General features: G+C 42.8%; 1 protein-coding gene across 1 annotated transcript in view; it reads left to right on the forward strand.

The window, feature by feature from the left end:
* The window catches only part of zfhx4 (zinc finger homeobox 4), an 80924-nt gene that overhangs the window by 41196 nt on the left and 15420 nt on the right, over window positions 1–24308 (forward strand). Inside the window, exons 6-7 of the mRNA XM_054622697.1 lie at window positions 630–864; window positions 20825–20923. Coding sequence (XP_054478672.1) covers window positions 630–864; window positions 20825–20923 — 334 coding nt within the window. The remainder of the gene's footprint in view (window positions 1–629; window positions 865–20824; window positions 20924–24308) is intronic.

Genomic DNA, 24308 nt, shown 5'->3' on the forward strand with positions numbered 1-24308 from the left:
CAACAATGAGCAGAGCTGGACAATGTGCATGTTAAAGACAAAAACAGTGTTCTGAACTCAACCCCTTATCTGACTTTTTGTGTGTTGTTAATCTTTATGTCACCTAAAACATATCCAGTTCATTTGGAATGTGTAGTGACTGAACATAAACGCAATTGCTCAAAACTCCATCTGTTACTGTGTTAATAATGCTCTCTCTATTTGAAATCATTAAACAAAGTTGTCTTTGTCCATAAGATAATAAGATTAAATTATTGTTCTGGATTGTAGGTTTTGTAGCACTGTGAATGTTAAATGAAATTAACTCTGATACGTAATATGTAATGCCAAAGATTTAAATCATATACTGCCAAGAGTGAAAAACATTTTTTATTTTTTTTTGTTTGAAGCCAGGCAAGAGTGATTTCTGGGCGTTGGCATTTTATAGTCATAAAGCACAAATTGATTTTGCAGACACCGTCACTTGTGGCATTTAATTCATCCAAATATTTCTATAATCTCGCAAATTATTCAAAGGAGGAGGACACAAATGTAGCTTCGAGAGCAATAAGTCTGTGAATCAACCACAGCACGGCGTAGAACATGAACACCACCTAACATCTGCACCCTCCTCCTCTTCTGTTCCACAGCACTTGCAGAAGCAGGACAGCGCGTACAGCCCGGAGTCGTGTGTCTACTACTGCATACTGTGCGACTACTCCACCAAGGCCCGCCTCAACCTGGTGCAGCACAGCCGCTCAGCTCGCCACCAGCAGAACGAAGGACTGAGGAAACTCCAGCTGCACCAGCAAGGCCTGGGAGGGGACGAGGATGGATTGAGCTTCAATGAGCTGTTCCACGTCAAGGAGTGCCGCTCCAGCCAAGGTCTGTGTTTCCTCAACCCCTTATCTGTTTGTTGTTGTGACTTGAGTTTTTTGTTATTTCTAGGACATTTCTGGGATGGTTTTTAGGTGTCATGCGTCATTTCCTTTTTTTTCTTTTTTTTTTATGACTTTTCTTTTTACTTCTTCGGCACACGCAATCCCTGACTTTTTTCCATTTCTTATTTGCTTGTGTTTTCAATTTTTCTCAGTTTAGTTAAATGCTGATTCCAGGTTCGTTGGTCAGTTGTCTTTGTTTGAGGTTTGATCCATATTTCTTCTACTCCTCATTTTTTTCTTTCTCTTTTCTTGCACCAATCCCTCTTGATTCTGTCAAACCTCTCTCATTCCCTCCCTCCCCCCTTTGGCCTTATATCCAGATCACGTCTCTCGATACAGACCCGTCCATTCCTCCTAATCTCTCCAAAATGAGCATACTGTTCCTATTAGGCTGCCGCGCTTATATGCGCACACACACACACACACACACACACACACACACACACACACACACACACACACACACACACACACACACACACACACACACACACACACATAGTGTCTCGTGCACAGGGACATCCCAGGCAGGCAAGCAGTCAGCTTATGAAATTTCACCTTGGGAGTATCTCATAGTGAGACAGCCTGTACACACATACGTTTTTCACACACACATACATTACTCAAACAAACACACGCGTACATACACACACAAACACACACATGCTACGGCTACACAGTCTCTCCCTGGAGTGAGCTTTCATTTCCTTTCTCATGACCAAAGCAATTTGGCTTTCATTTAAGACTCTCCGTCCTGCCAGCAGCTAATAAGTGTAACAGAACTGTAAAACATTCAGAGAGACAAAAAAAAAAAAAAAAAAAGATTAATCGTTTTTCTTTGAGTGGGGGTTGGATGGTTGGTGAGGGGTTTCGGGGTGTAAAGGGAGGGGGCTACGCTGTAATTTAAACCAGAAGACCAAGAGTCAGGGTCCATTATTTAGTCATCCCTATGTTAATGCTGCCGGGAGAAAATGAGCGCTTAACTTGTTTTTGCTTTGCTTGACCTGAAGGAGCGGGTGGGATGGGTTGGTGGGGGGGGGGGGGGTAACACATTTTGAATAGCATTCCAGAATAGCATTAGTCCATACATACATCTGTGTGTGTGTGTGTGTGTGTGTGCTCCTCAAAGTGTCCTGTTTATACTGTACATGTACTCCCAAAACAGATGGGGGCCCAGCACTTAGAAACATATGTGAATCCCAACGTACACACACACACACACACACACACGGACAGAAGATCTCCCAATCCAGAAATGGAGACTGTAGCCGCCGTACGTTTGGTTTAAATTACACATGGATCAAAGTTTCGCTGAGATTTGGGGTACAGCAGGAAAGCATGCTTAGATAAATCATTACCGTACATTTAAACATACCCTTCCCCCTCCCCCCCGCCCCCTTTCTCTTTCTGCTCTCTTTTTATATATATCTCTCTCTCTCTCCTTTTTTGTCCTGCTTATTACATCTCCCATTCTCTCCTGCGCCTGTCTCCTTTTTTTTTTTTTTTTTTTTTTTTTTTATCCAGAAAAAAAACCTGACTTCAAGCCCTTTTTTTTTCTTCTTCTTTTTACATCTCAAACCAGTGAGCACAACCAGGTTTAAAACCTGTCAAACGCAATATTCGCCCGCTGCACCTATTTCAAATGTTCCACTCTTAAAACACACCATATTTCCTGCTAGGGCCCTCGTTTTATACTTTTGCTTTGATGCCACATGGTGAATTTCCATGAGGAAGCCAGTGCAAAGCTTAAGCGGACGCTGGCAGGGTCCAAAATGCTAAGCCACTTTTTTGGATGCCCTTCTTTTGCCCACTCTATATAATTTTTTAGTGAAAAGTTTTCTTTCACAAGGTACGTGGTAAATGTTTCAAAGGCATTTCCTTGTAGACCATACACATTTGGCAGGTGTCAGCAGAGGGGGGAGTGTTTCAACCAGATATCAAACACTGAGCGTTTTTTAATGTATATATTTAGCAAGTTTTATTTTAAGCTGAGCCATTGTGCTTTTCACAAACATTACATGCTACAGTAGGTTATGTTATATGGGGGGGGGGGGAAAGTATGTTATAGCTGCTTTGGGCTCATATAGTGATAGATGATCTGAATGTTTTCACCAATGGAAAAGGCTCTATAGTAGGCAACATTTCCAGCCGGTGTTGGGTTTAAGGACCCTCTATTTGTGTGTACGTGCATGTGAATGCATGCTGTTAGTTTTCTGGGGCTACAACTCCTGACTCGAGCACTTTCTGTTCATTAGAGACTGGTATGAAAAAGATTAATTTAAGTGCTGACCGGTATCTTTCTCTTAAAGCCTGGGACCTGGCACTGAGCCAGATAATTATAGGCCCATTTGGGAATAAGAGTTCTAATGCTCTGGACTTTATGTACATGTGAATGGCTTTCATTAAACAATTTTGATGCTGATTTTATGGCCTAATTAAGGATACAGTGCTGCAGAGACGCACCACAAGGGTATAGGTGTTTTGAACAAAGACAGTAGTGTATGAGAAACACTTCTGCTGGACTGCATTGTGTGCATGTCAATACATGTGTTTTCTTGTGCATGTTTATTGAGAACCTTCCACTCTTTGTTATCCCTTTGAGTCTGTTATTCCCCGAACCCGGGCCCAGCCGTCTCATCCTTTACACTAGGTAAACACAATTGTAATGTGAGAGTGAAGGGTCGGTGTGTATCTGTGCACTAACCTACATGTGCATGAACAGACACTTACTGTCATTGATTGTTTAGCGAAAACTTTTTACCATGACCTTTCAGCTGTGTCCTTCATAGACAAAAAGGCCCAATGTGCCCCCATGGCTGAGATAAATCACTCTATTCTGTGTACAATTAGAAGTGTTAAAGAAAATTGAGTTTATAAAAAAATGCCAGTTTGCATCAGAAGAGCAAGAATAAATGAATTGCCTACTCAACATGGAGGACTTGGAGGCCATTTTGCTTTGAGGGTCGTCCAAAAGTTGTTAGAGAAATTAGATTTTTTTTTGCCCTTCTCCATAATGAAGTTATGCCCTGAATGGAGCTGTTTAGTAAAATTCAAGCGGAAAAAGAAAAATATGACAGATTGCCAGTCATGGGTATTCCATCATCGATTTCATAATTTGAACAATTTGTTTAGCTGGATTTTTTGGAGACAGTCTCTGAAGTTAAGTTGTTACAGGGATCCCTCTGACTGGTTCTCTGTTGCCACCTCTGTTTCAACCATCCAACCATTTGTTCAGCCTTAAAGAACACTGTGAGGAAGCGTGTGTATGTGTGCTTGAGTGTGTTTTTCTACGTGTATCCTCGCCCTGTGCTCCATTATGTTTCAAGCTCCTCATAAGCCAGACCAAGCAGAAACACCAGGGTCTTTTTTGCATACTTTCTGTCATTTGTTTCCCCTTTCGCTCCCTCTGTCCCTCACAAAAAGGAAAGGGAGATGGGATCTTATGGAGGTAATTATTTTTGAGAGCCCGGCCCTGTCATCCATCCCTCCACCAGCCCACCACCCACACATCTCCATCCCTCTATACCCCCCACCCCCAGCCACCGCCACCACCACCACCAAACATGCATTAAAGAGGGAGGGAGAGGAACCTCTTTGTTTGAGTCCCCCTTTTAAACAAAAGACCTCTTCTGACTGAGAGAGACCGACACTTTTATCGTGGTTCTACGTGTGTGTGTGTGTGTGTGTATGTGTGAGTGTGTGCGTGTGTGTTTGTATCCCGAGCCTTTTTTGTTTTCCCTGAGTGATAAGGCTCTGGGTCATTTTTGGTTCCAGTCAAATTAGTGTAGCTGTGCTAACCATTTAGATAGCAGCTGTAGGCTAAAAACAGAGCCTAATGGACATTTTTTGTCCCTATATGTGCTTGTGCTTCCAGCAGGAAGTGATGGAATATAACAGCAAGCGTGTCTTCTTGCATGTTTCCAAGTGCGCCGACATTGCTTGTTTTCAATTTTGACCAAACCCAAACTGTATGTGTCTGAACTCAGCCAAAGCACCGAAAACGATCATTCAATTTTCAATGTGGGAAAGGGCTTCGCTTTTTCCCAAAGAGCATTTTGATGTGATGACACCGAGGCATCTTTTGAGCTATTAGGTTTTCCCTGCTCCCTCACTTTCACTTATACTTATACTCTTATACTTTTTTTCCCCCTTTGGGTAGTGGGGGTGGTTTCGCCATTCCAGCGGTTGTCTTCTTTTTTTTTTTTTTTTTTTTTTTTTTTAAGAAGGTCTCTTCTCAGACAGAAGTCTATTTCCAGGGTTTGTCTCAGTAATTTGTGGCCATTACATAAACATTCACGGATGGCCGGAGGAGTGAGAGAAAGGATGCAACACACACCCAGATCTAGCTAACCGCTATGGTTAGCGCAGTGGTGGCCATTTTCTTTTTCAAGTCAGACTGTAGTAGGTGAGACCAGCTGACTAGCTCATCAAAGGACAATTATATCCTTTTTTTATTAACTGTTTTATGCTTGTGTTGCATATGCCACCCCTCTTATGCCCGTACCCGTAATATATCTATGTTTAGATTAGAAGTTTAATAGGTCAAGGCAGCCAATTATATTGCATATTGATTTGCTTACTGATTTCCTACAGTTAATAAATTATTCGTGACCTTTTCTTTCTCATTTACTGTGAAACAGGACGTTACTTACATAAAAGGTAAAGTCCAGAGATTTCAGTCTGGCTGGATCCATTCCTCGCATAATAAAAACTTGGAATGTTATTTTATGTGCCCAACATGAGTAAAACCCAGTTCCCGGGGAGAACTTTTCTGATGAGAGTAATGTGATTTGACCCAAGAGGATTTTGTGAAATATGTAGTTTTTTTATTGCCGTACATTTATCTGGAGACAATACACTGCGTTTTAAATCATTTGTCAAATCAAAATAAGACACATTCATTTATGTATATTATTATATTTTCAGCAAGTAGCAATTTACCCCAAATTTCTCAAAACCATATTCTCTATGGCTAAAGGGAGTAAAAGATGTGGTCATTTTTTGAATAATTCCATCCAAGTGAATTATAATTACTTTGCGGTTTGTGTATGCACATAGGAAAAAAAAAAAAAAAAGGGCAGCAGGCTGACTTGTGCCTGAGAAAAAAATGAGCCTTGTTCACCATAAACTATTTTTGAAATGGTGTGTCGGGGCGGTATGGGCTCAGGCCGATTGTTTTTCTTTGAGTTGAGCAGCTCTTTGGTGGAGGGGTATTACCCGGGCTAAATTGTTCCCTCATGTTTTCCGCCAAGGTTCTGTGCCCACCACACTGACAGTTATAATTTGCAGAAATTGCACTGATTATCTGAATTAGCATACCTGACCAATGCCACATTAGTCGTATTTACAATACAAAGCCGTGGGGCTATGAGGACGCATACTAAATATGACTTAACCCTTTGAAGCGGGGGCTGGCGTCACAGGGCCAGGACGTCTTTCACGTCGGTGATATCACAAAGAGCTTTAGGCCCCGCTCCATATGGAACCGAAAACCTCTGGAAGGTCCTGGTAAAGGAAGTGGTGAATGTAAAGTCCGAGGCCCATATTGAAAGCACAGGGTTATTGCATGTTTTCGCTTACCCTCAGTCTCTTTCAAAAAAAAAAAAAATTCACCTCTCAGCTCTTGTCCCCATCTTGTCTTTACTTTTTTTCTGCCTTCAGCCCCCCCCCTTTTTTTTCCACCCCTGCTCTTCTGGATTTTCTTCTCCCTCACCTCCATTCTTTTCTCTCCCCCACCCCAATCCCCTCATACACCCTCTGTCCATTGACTCTTAACCACAGATGGACAAAACAATGGGCCATGTCACACAGCATTAAGACAAACAATCCGTTGATGGAAAGAGGGTTGTGTGGAGCCGGAGCCGCGGTAACCAGGCAATACACTCACTGGGTCCAAGCAGCCACTAATCTCAGACCGCGATGATACAATTCCCAGATGGACATTAAAGGCAGCCTTTATGCACACACACTCACACAAAGAAGAGAGCAGGAACTTTACTTTAGGAACTGGTATTGTCAGGTAGAATTTCTGTCATTCCTTGAAGCAGCGTTAGCAGCAACAAAGTAGTTCCTTCTACTGCTCCCTTCTTCTTCACTCTCCTCTCTCTTTCTTTTACCTCATCCATCAGTGGGAGGTATGGAATTGATAGCAGCTATTGATTACCTATAGCAAAGGCTAATCGCCGCTAACTGGAGGAAGCTTTGCAGCTATAGCAGCTGTCAGTGGCTTGTCGTATGTGTGTGTGTGCATGTCTATATGACCCTCCAGCTGTTCAGTAGCAATAGCTTTACCTCTCCAATGCTTACTTACAGCAGACAAATGGCCTTAAAGCAAAACAGCACATGTAAAAAAATAAAAATGCTGGACATGGCTTCTCTTTTGAGATTAAGGGAAATGGTATGTTATGTCTGCCCAAAGAAACACTGAGAGACATGCCAAGATTTCCCTCCCCACCTATGTGAATAAGACCCATCTCCCTCTCACTCCTTTTCTTCATCTCCCTAATAGGAAATTTGAGCACACTGTGTGAGATTAAAGCAGAGAATCAATGCCTTGTGAGCAATAATTTCCAGACAAATCTCTTTCATCTTTTTCGCTCCCTTTTTTCCCCCCACCGTTCCCTCGTTCGTTTTCTCTCCCACCTCCTAATGCTAACAGGGGGTCTCATGTCATGACATCTCTTTTGCTTTTATCATGTCCTAATAACACTCTGAAAATAGAGAGAGAAAGAGGAATGTGACGGAGAGGAGGAAAAGGATGCTGGAGAAAAAGAACGAGAAATGGATAGTCTGATAAAAATCCATTGAATGAGCCTCGGTCTTGATTTGTGCTTTGATGTGGATGTCTTTGTGCGAATTAGACAAATATGCCCGCTGCTTTAGTCATCTTTGAGCTCTTTTCGTAAGATGCCATCTTCACCCGCCTTGCTATTTTTCATGAAGGGTGAAGGAAAAGAAAGAAAAAATATAAAGTAAATTTAGGAGCACAGAAATATACAATTGGGTGACTACATAGAGAGACAAAAACATGGTGAACAGATGTTGTTACTATGTAAAAGTGCAGAATGCAAAAAAAGTAGCCTATAGAGGGCGGGTTAAGTAAAATGGAAAACAAAGAGAACGTTTGGTATATGCAGAAAAGACACTGGGGGTTTTGCTTGGTTGGTCCCACAAGGTGCTTTACCCATGATGGCACATAAGGCTAATGGGCAAAGATATACACACGCTGCATACACACACACACACACACACACACACACACACACACACACACACACACACACACACACACCTTGGTCAGGCTTTTATTTCAAAAGAAGGTTAATGGGGAGTGAGGAAGAGGAGCGTTGCAATTTTCTGCTCTTTAGGCGCCAGAGAATTCTCTCCAGTGTAAGAGAGACCAGACTCTCAGCGTAATAGGCATTTTACACCCTCATCACCTCCTGCACACAAACACACACACACACACACACACACACAAACACACACACAACCACAAACACGAACACACACTCGCCAGAAACGTGTGGGAGTGTAATAGGCATTCTATGGTGTGTATTGCTGGTCCCCAGAGTGCCAGTAAGTGTTAGACATGCATAGAGTCGGCAATGAGACAATCAGCATGCTGAAATTGAAACCTTGTCTGGAGTCACACTGGAGGGGAGGTAGACGAGCAGAGGGAGAGGAGAAGAGAGGAGCAAGGAGTAGATTAAATAAAAATAAAAAAAGAGCAGAGGACTGGCGACGGGAGCACAGATGGCAGGAGAGAAGGAGATAAGGAAGCAGAATAAAAGAAGAGGAGAGACGGAGGGAGAGGAAATAGGAACTGATGTTTGTTTAATTGCCTCATAAGTGATGACACAGATAATTATGTCAAAAAAAGAGATCCTGCTTATGAGCAGCTGTATCTGTTTTTTTTGTGCGTGAGAGTGTGTGTCGCCCTGTCTCTCCCTAGAGCCCCATCAACTGTCGTCCCCTCCAGCCACATCAAGTATAGGACACTATTAAAGCATTACGGTTTGTGTCATATCAAATCATTCAGCTTAATTAACAGAAACACACACACACACACAGAGCACACATACTCTCATCATTTGGAATTATTTTAATTACTCTGTAACATCCTGACTATTAATATCTCTACTTCATATACCTGGGGATATGAAGACGAGTTCACCTATATTTCCTGCGCTGTGTGTTTGCAGGCGTGTGTGTCCATGTGTGTGTAAGGGATGCTCCCTTGACTTCATATCTAATTGTCTTTTTTAATGACAATATTCCTCTGTGTGCCGGCTGTATGTAATGAGTCAGGGTGTGTCAAAGTGCAGGCCTGAGCTGTCTGCTTGAGTTAAGCTCTTCCCGTCTACTGTAGAAGCCTCCAGCGTACACAGTCGCGCGCGCGCACACACTCCCACAAACACGTGGCGCACACACTCAAAGAGACAGTATCAATGTGGGAGTTCCTGTATCTGACATGAGATTAAGAGGGCCAAGTGGAGGAACGTCGAAGAACTGCCCTGTTGCATTTGCAAGGAGGAAAAAGGACAACGCTGTCACAAACACACATATATACACACACACACACACACACACATGCGTAGGCATCCTGTGCTGTAAGTGAGCAGTAGCCTCCCTTGCATTATTCACAGTGGCCGAGTGATCGAAGCCCGGTTCAATAGCACTAAAGCGGCGCACGCTGGAGAGATTTGTCTTACAAAACCTTGACACACACACAGGCGCACATATGCTCTCACACAAATTGATTTTTGGTGGTGGGAATCTCCCAGGCTTTGGTCGAAAGGCAGGGACGTGAGAGGGGCTTCCCCCGTCAGAGCAAACCCCTGACAAACACAAACATTCACACAGACACACTAATTCAGAACCGCACACACACAAGCACACACACATTGCATAGGCAAATACTGTAAGTACATCTTTAGTACTCTCAAATTGACATTTGATGGTGATGAGATCCAGTGATAGCATGAATAAAAAAAAGAAAAATAATTTGAGACGGTAGACGAAAGATCTACCGCTTAGATCTGATGGGGTTTCATTTACAGTAAGATGAGCTGATGGTAAAATAAAAAGCAAGAAAAAAAAGTCTCACTGATCATATTTCTTTTTTGCTGACTCTCCTGTTTTGCATTTTACCATCAGTTTTTTTTTTTTGCAAGCGAGGCAAGAAAAAAAAATCATGCATTGCATGAAATGTCATATCTTTCCACTGCAGTGTGTGTATACTTTTATACAGGCACGTTCAATTTGAAGCCTTCACTTCATTTGAATGGTGATTTTCTTTTATAACATCCGTCACTTCTTTCAGTTTTTCTATTTTCGTCAGAGCGGCATGGGCAGCTTAGCACACACCACCCCCTCTGGCGTTTTTTGACGTATTAACATGTATCGACGAGCCAGCACTCGCATGCATGAAAACACTGACGTACAAACTCACACATACTCACACCTCTGTCCCCTGAAGACATGTGATCAACTAGACCCAATCCCTTGTAATCATCTGGAACACACACACACACACACACACACACACACACACACACACACACACACACACACACACACACACACACACACACACACACACACACACATATAGTTCCCATTCAATCCCGGGTAATGGTTTGGGGCAGGGGGCTGAAGCGGTGGGCTTCTTTCCCTTAGCCCCAGTGTCTTAAGCTGCCATTGATTAAATGTTAACTGATATACTCGGGCCTGGCAATCTTGTTAGAGCTAGAGCAGGCAGGCAGCTAGACAGACAGTTTAGGACCCGCGCCCTCCTGATCAATAGCACAGATAAAGATTTCATCCATCAATGAGCTCCCAAAACAAAAGGTATCTGATACCTGATTAGGCCCGTGGGGACAAATATACACACACAGATTTGAACATGAACACACACTCACACATCGCCACATTGCTTGAAGCACATGAAGGGACAAACAAACACAATGGGATCACAAATGAATGCAGTGGAATATAAAAATCTGCACGTAAGATTTCACACTCACACGCATTCCTTTCACTCACTATTTTGTCCAGAATAATACCTCCACCGACATCATCTGAAGTCAATCAGATCCACACCTACTGCTGTAACTACCACACACACACACACACACACACACATGCACAGTCAAGTTTTTAGATAAGGCAGCCCTGACTTCTCCCAGATGAAGGTTAATTATGCTGTGTTAGTTCACTTAGGCGTGTGTATTTGTTTGTGCATGCCGGTGTATGTGCATTATTTCTCAGTGCTGTGTGTGTATGGTAGCTTCCTCAGAGCATGCCAAACGCACCGCAAAAAAAACGGCTGAATCAATGTCTGGGCGACCACCAATGTTAAAGTGTATCAATAATGTTCCCCTATCTTCTGTCCCGGCTAACGTCACACGGCATTTGGAAAGTCCGAGCCTTCACCGCAATTAAGACTTAATTATAAATCAATAGAAGGAGTCATTTGAATATTGATTTTTCCTTTTTCTTCAAATTGTTAACATATTCCCCACCCTGTCCACGCTTTTTTTTGTTACAACTTTAATCAATACTTCCCTTTACAGTTGTCAGAGAAGTGCTGTGGCATAATTGGAGCCAAAAACACAACGGGATATCTTCATGGGGTTTGATACCGGGGGGTGGTCAGGGGGTAGAAAATGTCACAGCCCATCAAATTCTGATGGCTTTTCAAATACAGTTAATGACGCTTTGTGGTTGTCAAAGAGTGATCTCATTTTGGGGGATATTGGGTGACATTTATTGTCACAATGCCAAAATGCATTTCCATAATTTTCACGGCTGACATTTTCTTTGATATGACACTGTATCAGAGCGCACTTCAAAAAATGATATTCATGCAACCTGGTAACCTGCATTTCATTTGATTAAATGATATCTTTGCTTTTTATTTCACTGCTCAACCATTTTGAGGGGCTGCGAGATTTTCAAGTGGCGTGTCAGGGGCCGGGAGTCTAATGCATGGAAACATGGAGCTTTCTGTTTTCTGACGGCTAGCAGAGATAAGGAAGAGATATGGCTCTACCACTGGCTCAAATCTAAAACAGATCCAGCTGGGGGCGTTGGGGGAGTTAAGAAAGTGAAGCAAAGGGGAAAGGGAGGGGTGGAGGTAGCAAGAAAAGGGAATTTTGTCAATCCTCTAAGTGTCTGGCGGTGTCTCTCTTTCTTCCCCTCTTTCTCTCACTCTTTCTCTCCCCCACTCTCCCCTCAGTAATCTGATTTATTCGAAGCATATGTGTGCTGCTCTGTCTTTGTCTGCTTCTATTAGGCCAGTGGGGGCCCATATGACATTGTTTAGCCAGTAATGAAATGGACATTTTTTGCATGTTTTTGAGAAAGTCAGAAGAAAGCCAACACTCCTTATTTGTAACCGTCTGCGAATACCATCTCCAGGGCAGTTGCCCCAGGTCCGTGTCTTTGTGTGCGTGCGTGTGTGAGTTTGTGTGTTGCACGTGAATGTATGTGGCCATGTATTACAGGTTCCATTTGGTCCTTTTGGAGATGATTCTGAGCAACCTAATGAATATTTGGGCTTGAAGATATTTTTATTTTTATTCCGTGACTCCATTCTTCTTATGTTGAAGAGTCCTAGCATCCTCCTTATCCTCGACACATAATAAGGCCCTGACGATGCACACATTCTTGTTTTGCACACTTTTCTTTGGCAAAAGACCTGTCACATGGACCTATTGTCAGTGTATGAAATTCTTATGTGCTAATGGTAGATATGTGGTGACCCCGACTGAATCAAATCCCCCATCAATAAGGCATGTAGTCATAGAAAAGTGTTGCAAATGAATAGAATGAATGGAAACCTGAAGTCATTTCTTCATTTTTTACGTGTAATTCAAACAAACACGCTGTTATTCTAGCTTATAATTATGTATTGAATGCAATATGCATACAAAACATGTTGAAAATATTATAAATGTGTAGTTCTTGAAAATGAGGATTCACATTTATGTTAAATCTCATATTTAAGATATGTACACAGCCATAAACAATACTTCTATTCATGACCCTATAACTGAATTTCTATCCGTCCTCTCTATCTACTTAAATCTTTTGTTTGATTTCCATCCAGGCTTACAGTCTTGCTTTTGGTGGCTCTAAAAGCAGATGTTTTTTTATGCAGCTAAAAACGGGACAGTAGCCCAATAGGATAAAGATCTGTTTAAGCATCATCCATTTGGCCACTGCCCGTCAAAGGCCTATTTTAAGCATGGACACAAACACACACACACACACACACGGCCATTCTCTGCAACCACGGCAGCCATTTTATTAGATTCCCCGATTCCCTGCCTCGTATTAGTTCTCGGAAAAATAAATAAACCTTGAATACATGACAAGGACCAGTCTGGTCAATTGGAAACTATATCTATCCTGCTGATATCTTTGTTTACAAGTGTAGTGATGAATGGACAGATAGAGTGAGGCACCGAGGAACATAGAGGATAGGTATATGGATGGATAGCTGTGTGAAAAGATATAAAAATAGATGGACAGATGGATAGATAGGTGGATAGATAAATGGATGGAGAGACAGATGAATACGGCAGGGAGATCTTGTTGGGCTGATAGAGTTGAGCAGGTATGCCGAGAAACAGCTGCTTTCTTCATTAGGTTCATCTATCGATCTCGGACCCTTGCTGTGCATGTGTGTGTGTGTGTGTGTGTGTGTGTGTGTGTGTGTGTGTTTTGAGGGAGAGAGCGGGGAAAGACAGCAGCCTCTGTAGATAAGTGCTGGTAATAGAACAGAATGAATTCTTATCACAGAGATGGGAAGGCCATTAACCCTCAGATTCTAGTTCTCTCTTTCTGTCTCTGTCTCTGTCTGGTCTGACTTTCTCTCTCCGTCTTTCTGTTTCTCTCTCCCTCCGTCGTCCGGTCTGGACCTGACAGGGTCACGTTGGTGAGCGTGTGTGATATTTCCACTGTGTGTGTGACTCTCCGAGAGTGTGTGTGTGTGTGTGTGTGTGTGTGTGTGTGTGTGTGTGTGTGTGTGTGTGTGTGTGTGTGTGTGTGTGTGTGTGTGTGTGTGTGTGTGTGTGTGTGTGTGTGTGTGTTGTGTTTTGCGGCCGCTGTGCAGTCTGCCCCATCGGCCAGATGTTTATAATCAGGGCTAGATAAATATTGGGCCGAGGAATCATAAAAGACCAGGAAAAGCAGAAAATAGAGAAAGGGACAGGGGGAGATGAAACAGAGGAGAGGAATCTTCTTTTCAAATTATTCCTAAATCCCTCAGTAAGCTTGCCGTGCCGCCTCTTCAATTCACCTACTCAGCCTAAGGTGATTCAAACAGCCGAAATGCAATATGGCTGTTGTGTAAGATGCAGGTGTGTGTGTGTGTGTGTGTGTGTGTGTGTGTGTGTGTGTGTGTGTGTACGCACACGTGTGGAGGTGTACAGTAGTTGTGCTAGCCTATTGTATAAAGCCAGGTGTTGCGGCAATTCTTTTTTTTTTCCACCACTGAACCTTTTGAAGCCATATTTTTGTCCCGTGAAAACCTTTTGTATTTGCCATTAAGAATCATTAATACCCCCCACCCCACCCCCTCCCTTCATCCCCTGGTGCTCACAGCACTGAAAATGAAACCCCTCTTAACACGAAACATCAGTTTTTGTCTGCGCAGCAAGCAAGACACGGCAAGCCTTTAATCTTGGCTATGTTTATTCATATGATTTTCTTTTTCAAAAGAGTAATAGGTGTTTTGTTAGTCGCCTGCAAGACAGCGGAGCGGGCAATTTGAGCAAAAGAAAATACAATGAAGTGTCTCAGGGAAGTCGTAATTGACAACAACAAAGCAAATTTGGAACTGCTGATACAAGCATTCTTTTTTTTTTTTTTTTTTTACACAAAAGTCATTTTTTCAGCTTATTCTGTCAGTTCAACTTATTGACATTCACACCAGGAGCGTATTAAATGTGACAATCCTATTGTCTGGCTTTCAGAGACGACCCGCAACAATAGTTATTTTTTTGCTGGTGTAATAAGTTCTCATGTGTTTTAAGCAATAAGTGGGTGGATTGAAGCGTGTGGATGGAAACATGTGTGTTTGCTTGCGCGCGTGTGTGTGTGTGTGTGTGTGTGTGTGTGTGTGTGTGTGTGTGTGTGTGTGTGTGTGTGTGTGTGTGTGTGTGTGTGTGTGTGTGTGTGTGTGTGTGTGTGTATTTACATGTTAGCATGTGGGCTGTGGGCCTCTGTGCATGAAATACATTGAGCGCCGTGTGGGAGTTAATGTGTGTTATGCGCAGAGGGTTTCGTGTGTAGGTGTGTATGAGCGAGTGCAGGTGTGTGTGCGTGTGTGTGTCAGTTATTCCCAGGCCCTGTGCAGGAGCTGTAGCCCCTCTCCGCTGGGTTGATGTTTAGTATTTTAGACATGCTACATTAACAACATCTGGTTAAGATCTAAATGCTTGTTAAACGCGCTGAAATTCGGGGGGAAAGGTACAGGGAGAATGAGGGGGAGAGAGAGAGAGAGAGAGAGAGAGAGAGAGAGGGGATAAAGAGGGAGAGCAGGGTAAATAAAGATTTGAGGGTGAGAGAACGGGAGGGAGGGAGATCAGTAAGTCTGTAAGGTTATTACCCCAGCAGTATTACCACTGGCCCTTGACTGTGTGTGTGTGTGTGTGTGTGTGTGTGTGTGTGTGTGTGTGTGTGTGTGTGTGTGTGTGTGTGTGTGTGTGTGTGTGTGTGTGTGTGTGTGTGTGTGTGTGTGCATGGCTGCGACTGTGCGGGATGGTGTAATGTTTCAAAGCTTTCCCCTTTAAAACCTAGAGGCCAAACTGGAGCCACGCGCGGCGCAGGAATGTGACATCACAGGGCCCCTACTCCTCGCGTACACACACACACACACACACACACACACACACATACACGTGGTCTCGTGGTCTCACAGGGGACATGACCAGAGTTGTAGGAAGAAATCAGCGTCAACATCATGGCTAAGTGGGGGAGACATGGCAGTCATGGGTGTTACGCAAAACATTAAGGCTGCACTACTACCACCGGTACATTAGACACATACCATATCTAGTCTTTATGAGTATTTTTAGACATATAACACAACAGCAGACATAATATTGTAGCATATAGAGTCCTAACAGCTATACAGTAATCATTTCGCAGTCTAGTAGTTAAAGCATTTCTTCTATATTTCTCATAATATTTTCTTTGGCAGCAATTACCGTTTCACTTGATGCTCTGCTTTCACAGTGTCCATGATTTAAGATAAACAATAATGAGTATTTTTTTTTTTTTTTTTTTTTTTTTACTCCTTTTCTCCTTTAATGAGCACCATCCTAGCCCTGAGGAAGCAAATTAGAGGCAGCTCGGCCCAGCTAATGAATTCAGCCATTTTGTGCCTCTGTGTCCAGTTCCTCTGCGTGGCATTGCTCTACGGTCGTGTGCTCTACAACTGAGTCCTCCACCGGGCACATAATGACCCGGCATTGCGGTTATGGGCCCTTAGGGGGAGACGGGAAAGGGAGCGAGTGGTCTCAGAGCAGGTCATTATACAGCTAGAGGGCACACACACACACACACTGACACTTTCAATACATCCTCCATTGCCTCCATCTCCCATATGTCTACTCTTCCATTCTTTCTTTCCAAACGTCTCTTTCTATATATCTTCCTCCACATCCTCCTGTGTCTGTTTGTCAAAACTTGTTTTGCTATTTTATTATTTGACTGTGATGTTTTTTAGTAACTGTGAAATATTTTGCACACATTTTTTTACTGAAATATTTCAGAACACAATTTACTCTAAGGTCATGTTAACCAAATATGTGATGTTCAGGGATCTTCAGGAGTTTTATTTTATTGGGCAAACAAGTGAGTTATTCATCCAGGGACCCTAATTGGTTACACTGGCTTCCAATTAATAGTTAAATCTAAAACCAGACTGATTTGGCTGTATCCCTGATCAGGACTCACTTAATTATTCTTCCTTTTCTAACGGTTAAATATAGGCTGGTGTTGGTTGCAGGGTAATCGGACCCAGGGTCTGTGGTTAGCTCGAGCTCACCGGCCGGCTTTAATGTTCCGACCGACCCACATCAAAGAGAGTCCCACCAGGCTGCCAAAATCACACACCCTCCACAGCCTGACCAACTCCCTGTATGTGTGCGTGTGTGCGTGTGTGTGTGTGTGTGTGTGTGTGTGTGTGTGTGTGTGTGTGTGTGTGTGTGTGTGTGTATGCACAAGGCAGTGGAAGGTGACTGCAAAAGTTTTGCTCTGTGCGTCCTCTGGTAACGATTAAGTTGATGGTTAAGAGTCCCTGCCACAGAACCCTCTCTTCTGTCTCTCTCTCTTTCACACACACACACACACACACACACACACTTGCACATGACAACTCACATGCAAACACATGCAGTTACTGTCTCACTCACTTGATCAATGGCGCACATCCACACAAACATGCGCGCACACACGCAGCTATACGTGCACTCACATACACATCGGCGTGGTGTGTAACTGTCAGGGTCAGTCAGAGGGCAGACGCTGTGCTGATGTATCGAGAGAGCTCGTCTGGGAATGTCCTCAGTGTGGAAACACATTCCCCGTATGCACGCACGCACTCACACACTCACTCACCACAGATCTAACCGGCTAGAAGGGAAAAGGAGTGAAAAAAAAACACTGATGAGGCCCAGATGATCACCCCTACTTTCCTCTTTCTTTTTCTCTTTCTTCACCCACTCTTCACCCTCATTCCTTCCTCTCTTTTCCTCTCTGTTCATTGTCTCTCTTTTCTCTTGTGTCCTATCTAGCTACAGGTAGACTGCCCCCTAGAGGTTAGTTAAGATGGTGGTTTAGTATTGTCATGATCAAGCACTGGCCGCATCTATGACGACTTTTTTCCCGACCCATATCCTCCTTTCTTTGTTGTTTAATTTTGTTTTAAAATGCTAACATGAAATGTGCAATCATGGCTTCCAACAAAATATCAAACAGCATCAAACAAATTAAGGTTCAACTTTAAGCACATACGCTTACACTGATTATTCTCCGAGTATGTTAGAAAATATGTGGAAGATAATGATCACTAAGTTTTACCACATGTTTGTTTAAAGTCACAGAAGATAATATGAAAATAAATTGAATTGTTGTGTAAATGTAAAGGTCCATAGTGATGATATAATACGATAATACAAATGTACAATTAACCTGCTATATAAAAGCAGGTTGCTTGTGATCAAATCAATAGTATATTTATTTTTACATACATTTGGTGCAGTGAAGGAATGAAAGCAGAAAATGACAAAAGAGATGAAAAGGTGTTTTTTTCCTCCTGCTTTTTGATTTGATTCTGATTTTTTTATTTACTCTTTTGAGACATTCCTGACCTTGCAGTATGTGGGATCTTCGAGAGCTTATTTTTCTCTCTCTGTATTCCTGTTTTGACCCTTCTCCCTCCCCTTCCTTTCTCACTCTTCTGTGAAACATGCTGTTCGATTTGTGCCATTTGCTTTTCCTTGGCATCGAACAAAAGTCAAGTATAGAGAAAAGATAAACCAGTGATGAAAGACTTTCAAACCCACTACACACAGCAGTATTTACACACACACACACACACACACACACACACACACACACACACACACACACACACACACACACACACACACACACACACACACACACACAGACACATGATTCCTCTTTCCCTCTATATGAAGGTAGGGTGAATTAAAATACAAAGATGGACGCTGCAGCACCAGCAGTGAAAATTGCAATTTCTGCAGCCCGGGCTCTCTTGGCTGACAGGAGATATTTCATCCCCGTTGTCACCAACGTATTAATAAAACATCAGGAGCAGAGTGCAGTCCCAGTCTCTCTCTCTCTCTCTCTCGTTCACACACAAACACACACACATCTACAAGGACGCACACATACACCTAAAGACTGTGTATACACGTGCAAAATGCCGTAGCACTCACACGCATGTGCAAATACAAAAATACAACAGCGCTTATATATAAGAACACACACACACACACACACACACACACACACACACACACACACACACACACACACACACACACACACACAATTCTCCTCTTCAATCACATGCCAGCATCTGCCATGAAAATTTCATGCTGTATATAATGTCCACTTAATGTGTTGGCGCTTAAAGAAACGGCGCCAGCACTTAGTCTATGTGTCTGTGTGTGTGTGTGTGTGTGTGTGTGTGTGTGTGTGTGTGTGTCTTTCGTTTCGTACGTGTGTGTTGTGCACCCCGCTGTATGTGAAAGGGTTAATCATATCATGTTTCCGAGGGGGGTTTTGCAGACCCCTTGTGCTCGTCATACAATGGCCAAAGTGATTGTATGCAAATGCGAGCTGACCTCAATGCACCCTTTGCCTGATTTCTATGAATATGACTCTGTGTGAGTGTGTGTGTTGTAAAATATGGTTATTAAGGCAGTGCAGGATTGATGAGTGCAGCTTTTTTACACTCTCTCACACACACACACACACTCTCACAGACACATACACCAGTTTAATTCTCTGGCAGAGTCAGGGGTTTGTGGTGAAAGAGACCCCCCCCTCCCCCGCTTAGAAGACATGACATTTTTAACGGTTTGCTCTGTGTGTGTGTGTGTGTGTGTGAGAATATGATACAGCGCATGTATGATTTGACGCATGTGTGCAAGTGTTTCTGTTTGATTTTGCATTTGGGTGTGCTACCCTGAGATGGAGGAGGGTACTATATGTGTGTACTTATGTTTTTTGTGTGTGTGTGTGTGAGTGTGTGCTGTGTGTGCGCATGCCTGGTTATCTGGCCTCTCTCAGACTGCTCAAAATTCATTACAAAGTGACATCAGCCCAGCCGGAGACAAATGATGGCTGGATGAAAGGGAGCGCTGGGGCTCGGCTAGGATTAGTGTTAGCTTGCGCTGGCGACACATATACACACATACACACAAAACACACGCACAGACACACATACACACACACACACACACACACACACACACACTTTAATCCACTGGCAGAACACTGCAGATACACAGAATTATCAAACAAGGGGCTGAACTCTCAGAGATGGGCAGGCTAATCTGCTAATAGTACAGAACTGCACGTGTGTGTGTTAGTTTCTGGGTCTGTGCGTGTGTGTGCATGCACGTATATTTTTTACTGAGGTAACAGCACAGTAGTAAAAATCTAAACAATCACATGCTTCATGGAGTAAAGTGGGTGTGGGCTATACGAAACGGTTAATATTAGTCTTTTATTTTTTGTTTTTTAAAAACTAGAATAGATAACTCTTTCATACAATTAAGTTTTACATTAAAATAGTAACATTTCTGTTTGTGTCTTTGCCTTAAAATGAACACGTGTCTAACCTGAAATTAATATTAGAATAAATTGAACAACAGGGAAAATAAACATTAATTTAAAAGGAAGCATATGGACTAGTAAACGTTACTATGCTTTAAATTCTTAAAATACATTTAATTACATTTTAATGGGGAAAAATGCTTTCTTTAGAGAGGGAACTAAAATGACTGAAACAGTTTTACTGTTGGACATATTTTTGTTCTGCTTTAAGGCAGTGTGTATTATGTTTCACCCACTAGAAGTGCCATGATAGGGCTATTTTCAACAGAACATGTGTCCAAATCACTAGAAGCAGTACTTGCTGGTGAGATATATAAACCCGCTCTCTGTTTAGAAAAAGGGGGGTTTGTGAGGATAAACTGAACATGTACAAGCAAGAATTATTTTTCTTCTTAAATGACTCTTATATGATATGTTAATATCTGATATCTCAGTGCTAGTCCCCATGCCAGCAAACATAGCTTGTTAAGAGAGCATGATGGGTAATGTAGATGTTTTCTCTGTGCTTTTTTCAGAAGAGAATGCTGAGGACGGTGAGAGACCTCCTCGCTCTTCCTCCAGGCCTGGACCTAACCTCACTGACCGAGACTTGACTGACAGCAGGAGAACTGACCGTAAGTCCAAACACACACACACACACACACACACACACACACACACACACACACACACACACACACACACACACACACACACACACACACACACACACACACACACACAAAAACACATATGAACCGTAAGCTTCCCTTCTTTTCGGAGTTATCATTCATCTCCCTGGCCTTCAGATAAGGTTCTAACATGTGTGTGTACCATGTGAATGCTGCTGACTAGCCTCCATGTGACCTGCTTTAATCGTTTCCATCTGACAGAAAGAGAAAAAGAGAAAGAGAGAGTCAGGGAGAGAGTGGGAAAGAAGGAGAGAGAAAAAACGGAGGGAAAGAGAGAGGGATAAGTTGAGTGTTGGGGATATTACCAGGCAATGTCCAGGCCCCAGATTATTTTTTAATCAAATCAGTTTGCGTGCTTGTAATTTATAAGCGCCTTGCATTAATCTTTTCTCGTTCTTGTGCCCTCTCAGATGACATATTAATTTTTCATAAGCGCAGGATTAGATGAGGGGGGCTTGTGTATATGTTTTTCTAATATTGCACCGCATCCTTGCAACCCTTAAATTAGTTTTTTTTTCCCCCCTGCACCCTCCCTTCATTTTTCTTTCTCTCCTATTTTTCCCTGTCTCAATCCATCCCTTAATTGTTGTCCAATATGTGACCCTATCACCAGGCATTACCTAAGATAGAAAAAGAGCACAAGCTAGAAGGAACTGTTTATCCGTTTGTAAGAATGGCAATGTTGTAAGCAGGGAGGGGCAACAATCGGTACAAGACGGCTTGGTGTTTTTGTTATTTTGGGCGAGGTAGGGAGCACATAATGCCTCCGCTGCGAGGCTGTGGTCGGGATAGCCCTGGCTTTGTTAGATTTGATTTACCCAAATAAGAATTCATATGGTCTTTTTATGTATGAGATGGAAATCCATGGCTGGGGATGAATATTGCATGGGGTCTCACTCTCCTTTTTTTTTCTGTCATTGCATGGGGTACGCTCTTTCTCATTGTTTCTCCCTCTTCTTTTTTACCCCACTCACTCCCTCACCCAACTCACACACACGCACACACCTTCCAACTTCCACCCGCTATCCATCTCAAACTCCCCACCTCCTCTCCCTAGCATGCCATACCTAGCGCCATAATGTGAGGCTCAATGAGGCAGAAGGAGAGCTGAGTGAGGCTGGGGCCTATTAGTTTAGCCAGTCATCTATCTTTCAGCTCTATCTCTCTGACAGGCCTGTCTGACGGACTGGCGGGGAACCACCATCCATGCATTTACCGCCGCATATTACCGCCAGCGTCATTTAACACCACCGCACACATGCAAAAAAGTGTCCCGGTCCCTCCTACTTTAATGCATGCTTACGTATGTGTTTGTCCCCAAGTGTAGTTTATCAGATGTCAGGAATCTATTTAATAAAGCAGAATTGTAGGCCTTTTTTTTTGTTCGTGAATAATTTGTTTCAGGAATCGCCTTGGGGTCAGCTGCAAGTTTGGCTAGGAAGCCAGATGTAATATTGCTAGTGGGTTTGGGGTGTTTTATTTTTTATTCGGATTAAAAGAGGTTTAAGAAAAAAGTCAAATGCCAGAAAATGCTAAAAGGGAGCTTGGTGTGTCAGCGTGTTGTTATGCTAGGGTTATCATCAGAGACAGGGCCTTGTTTTTCTCTTTTTCCAGCTTAAAGTAGTAAGATTTAGCATCTCCATCCTCAGCCTCAAATCTCTGGCGAGCTTGAAATGTTCAGATCTGTGTACGTGTGTGTGTGTGTGTGTGTGTGCGTGTGTTCGTATGGAGATCTCCAGGGAAGGGATTACAGTGTGACCAAGTGAGCAGTGTGTTTGCGCACTTCATCTCCAAGACCAAGATCCTTTAAACAAAGAGGGGCAGATACAGAGAGGGGAAGAGAGAGACAGAGATATAGGGGGGAGGGGCAAAAGGAAAGACAGAAAGTGCTTTTTTCCCCTTGCTTCATTTACATTGTCTTTTATAATCCCATGTCACTTTAGATTAATTATAATCCATGTTACATTTTCCATGCAAATGCCCCGATGTGGATTACTTCCAGATAGCTTTGTGCTGTGCGTGTAGATTGTGCATGTCGCCACCATGGCTCAGGGGCCCGCTTCTTATAAATAACCAACTAAACAAAGGCCCAGGCATGGAAATGAGCCTGTCAAGCAGACTAAGGAAATTACAGATCTCTACCTGCTTCAAATTAGCAAAGAAATTACTCATTGTTCTTACAGTCAAATGTTATGTATTAATTTCGTGAACAATTTGGAATTGTGCAGATAAGGGGGGGGGAGACAAAATGGAATCTCATGCAAACAAGATCCGATGTAAAATATTCCATATCAGCTTGTTCAAATTCAGAATATTTTCAGTGTTTTTTTCTTATTTGCATACATCTTGCAAATTTGACCAACTTGATATGGGAGCTGTGCTGGTATTCTGTCCCTCTAAAATGAGATTAAAATATATGAAAGATATTAGCATGTTTAATTATAAGCCTGCAGCAATTCTTTTGTGCATGTACGGCTTGTGTGTTTTCTGTGTAATGACAGCTTGTTGAACGTCTCAGAAGATTTGTCAAATGTGACAAGGCCATGCTCATATTTATCTGTCATTAGAACACAAGCTGGAGATGGAAGAGAAAGGAGGGCTAGTCATTAAAAAATCACAAACTACAAGACAGCTGCTGTTGAACAGCCTTTCTCTTCCCCTCTCTCTCTCTCTCTCTCTCTCTCTCTCCCTCTCTTTCTGACTATGTCTCTGCCTCTCTACATCTCACTCCTTCCCAGTCTCTCCCTCTACCTCCCTCCGGCTATAGATCTGGGCCTGCTGAGTGCTTCAGTGGGAGTCTGGGGTTCAGAGTGTGTTGCTGTAATGTTATCAGGTGACCGGGGGTCAGCCTAATGCGTAACCTCAGAGCAGTAGGCCAGTAAATCATGCTGGCCGGCCCTCCCTGGCCTGTTTTGGCCAACTCTCCCTCCTAGATTTACTGCTCCGTAACCTTAGCCAGTCTGCCAGGGCTCAGGACAGCTAAATTGAATACTAAATTCAAGCTGCCGCCACCCAACCTGCTCCTTCTTAATTGACTGCCTCCCCACCCCCCCACACTCCGTTTGCTGGCCTTTTTTTTTATTTTCTCGAAACGAAATGTCAGGTGTGGAATCTAATTGTTTTGCAGCTTGTAAACGAAAGAAAAAAGGGGAAAAATGTGGTTTGATTGTTTTGAAAGCCCACTCCGAAATGTAGTTTATTTCATATAAAGTCATAGTTGGAAATATATGAGGATTCAGTGATATGCTTGTTTGTGTGAAAATCTCATTTGCTTGGTTCAGTTTGCACAAAATGTCTCAGCCCTTCCGACACAAAAGGGGAATTTCTG

The sequence above is a fragment of the Anoplopoma fimbria genome, chromosome 21, assembly GCF_027596085.1.
Source record: "Anoplopoma fimbria isolate UVic2021 breed Golden Eagle Sablefish chromosome 21, Afim_UVic_2022, whole genome shotgun sequence".
In the NCBI taxonomy this organism is placed as follows: Eukaryota; Metazoa; Chordata; class Actinopteri; order Perciformes; family Anoplopomatidae; genus Anoplopoma; species Anoplopoma fimbria.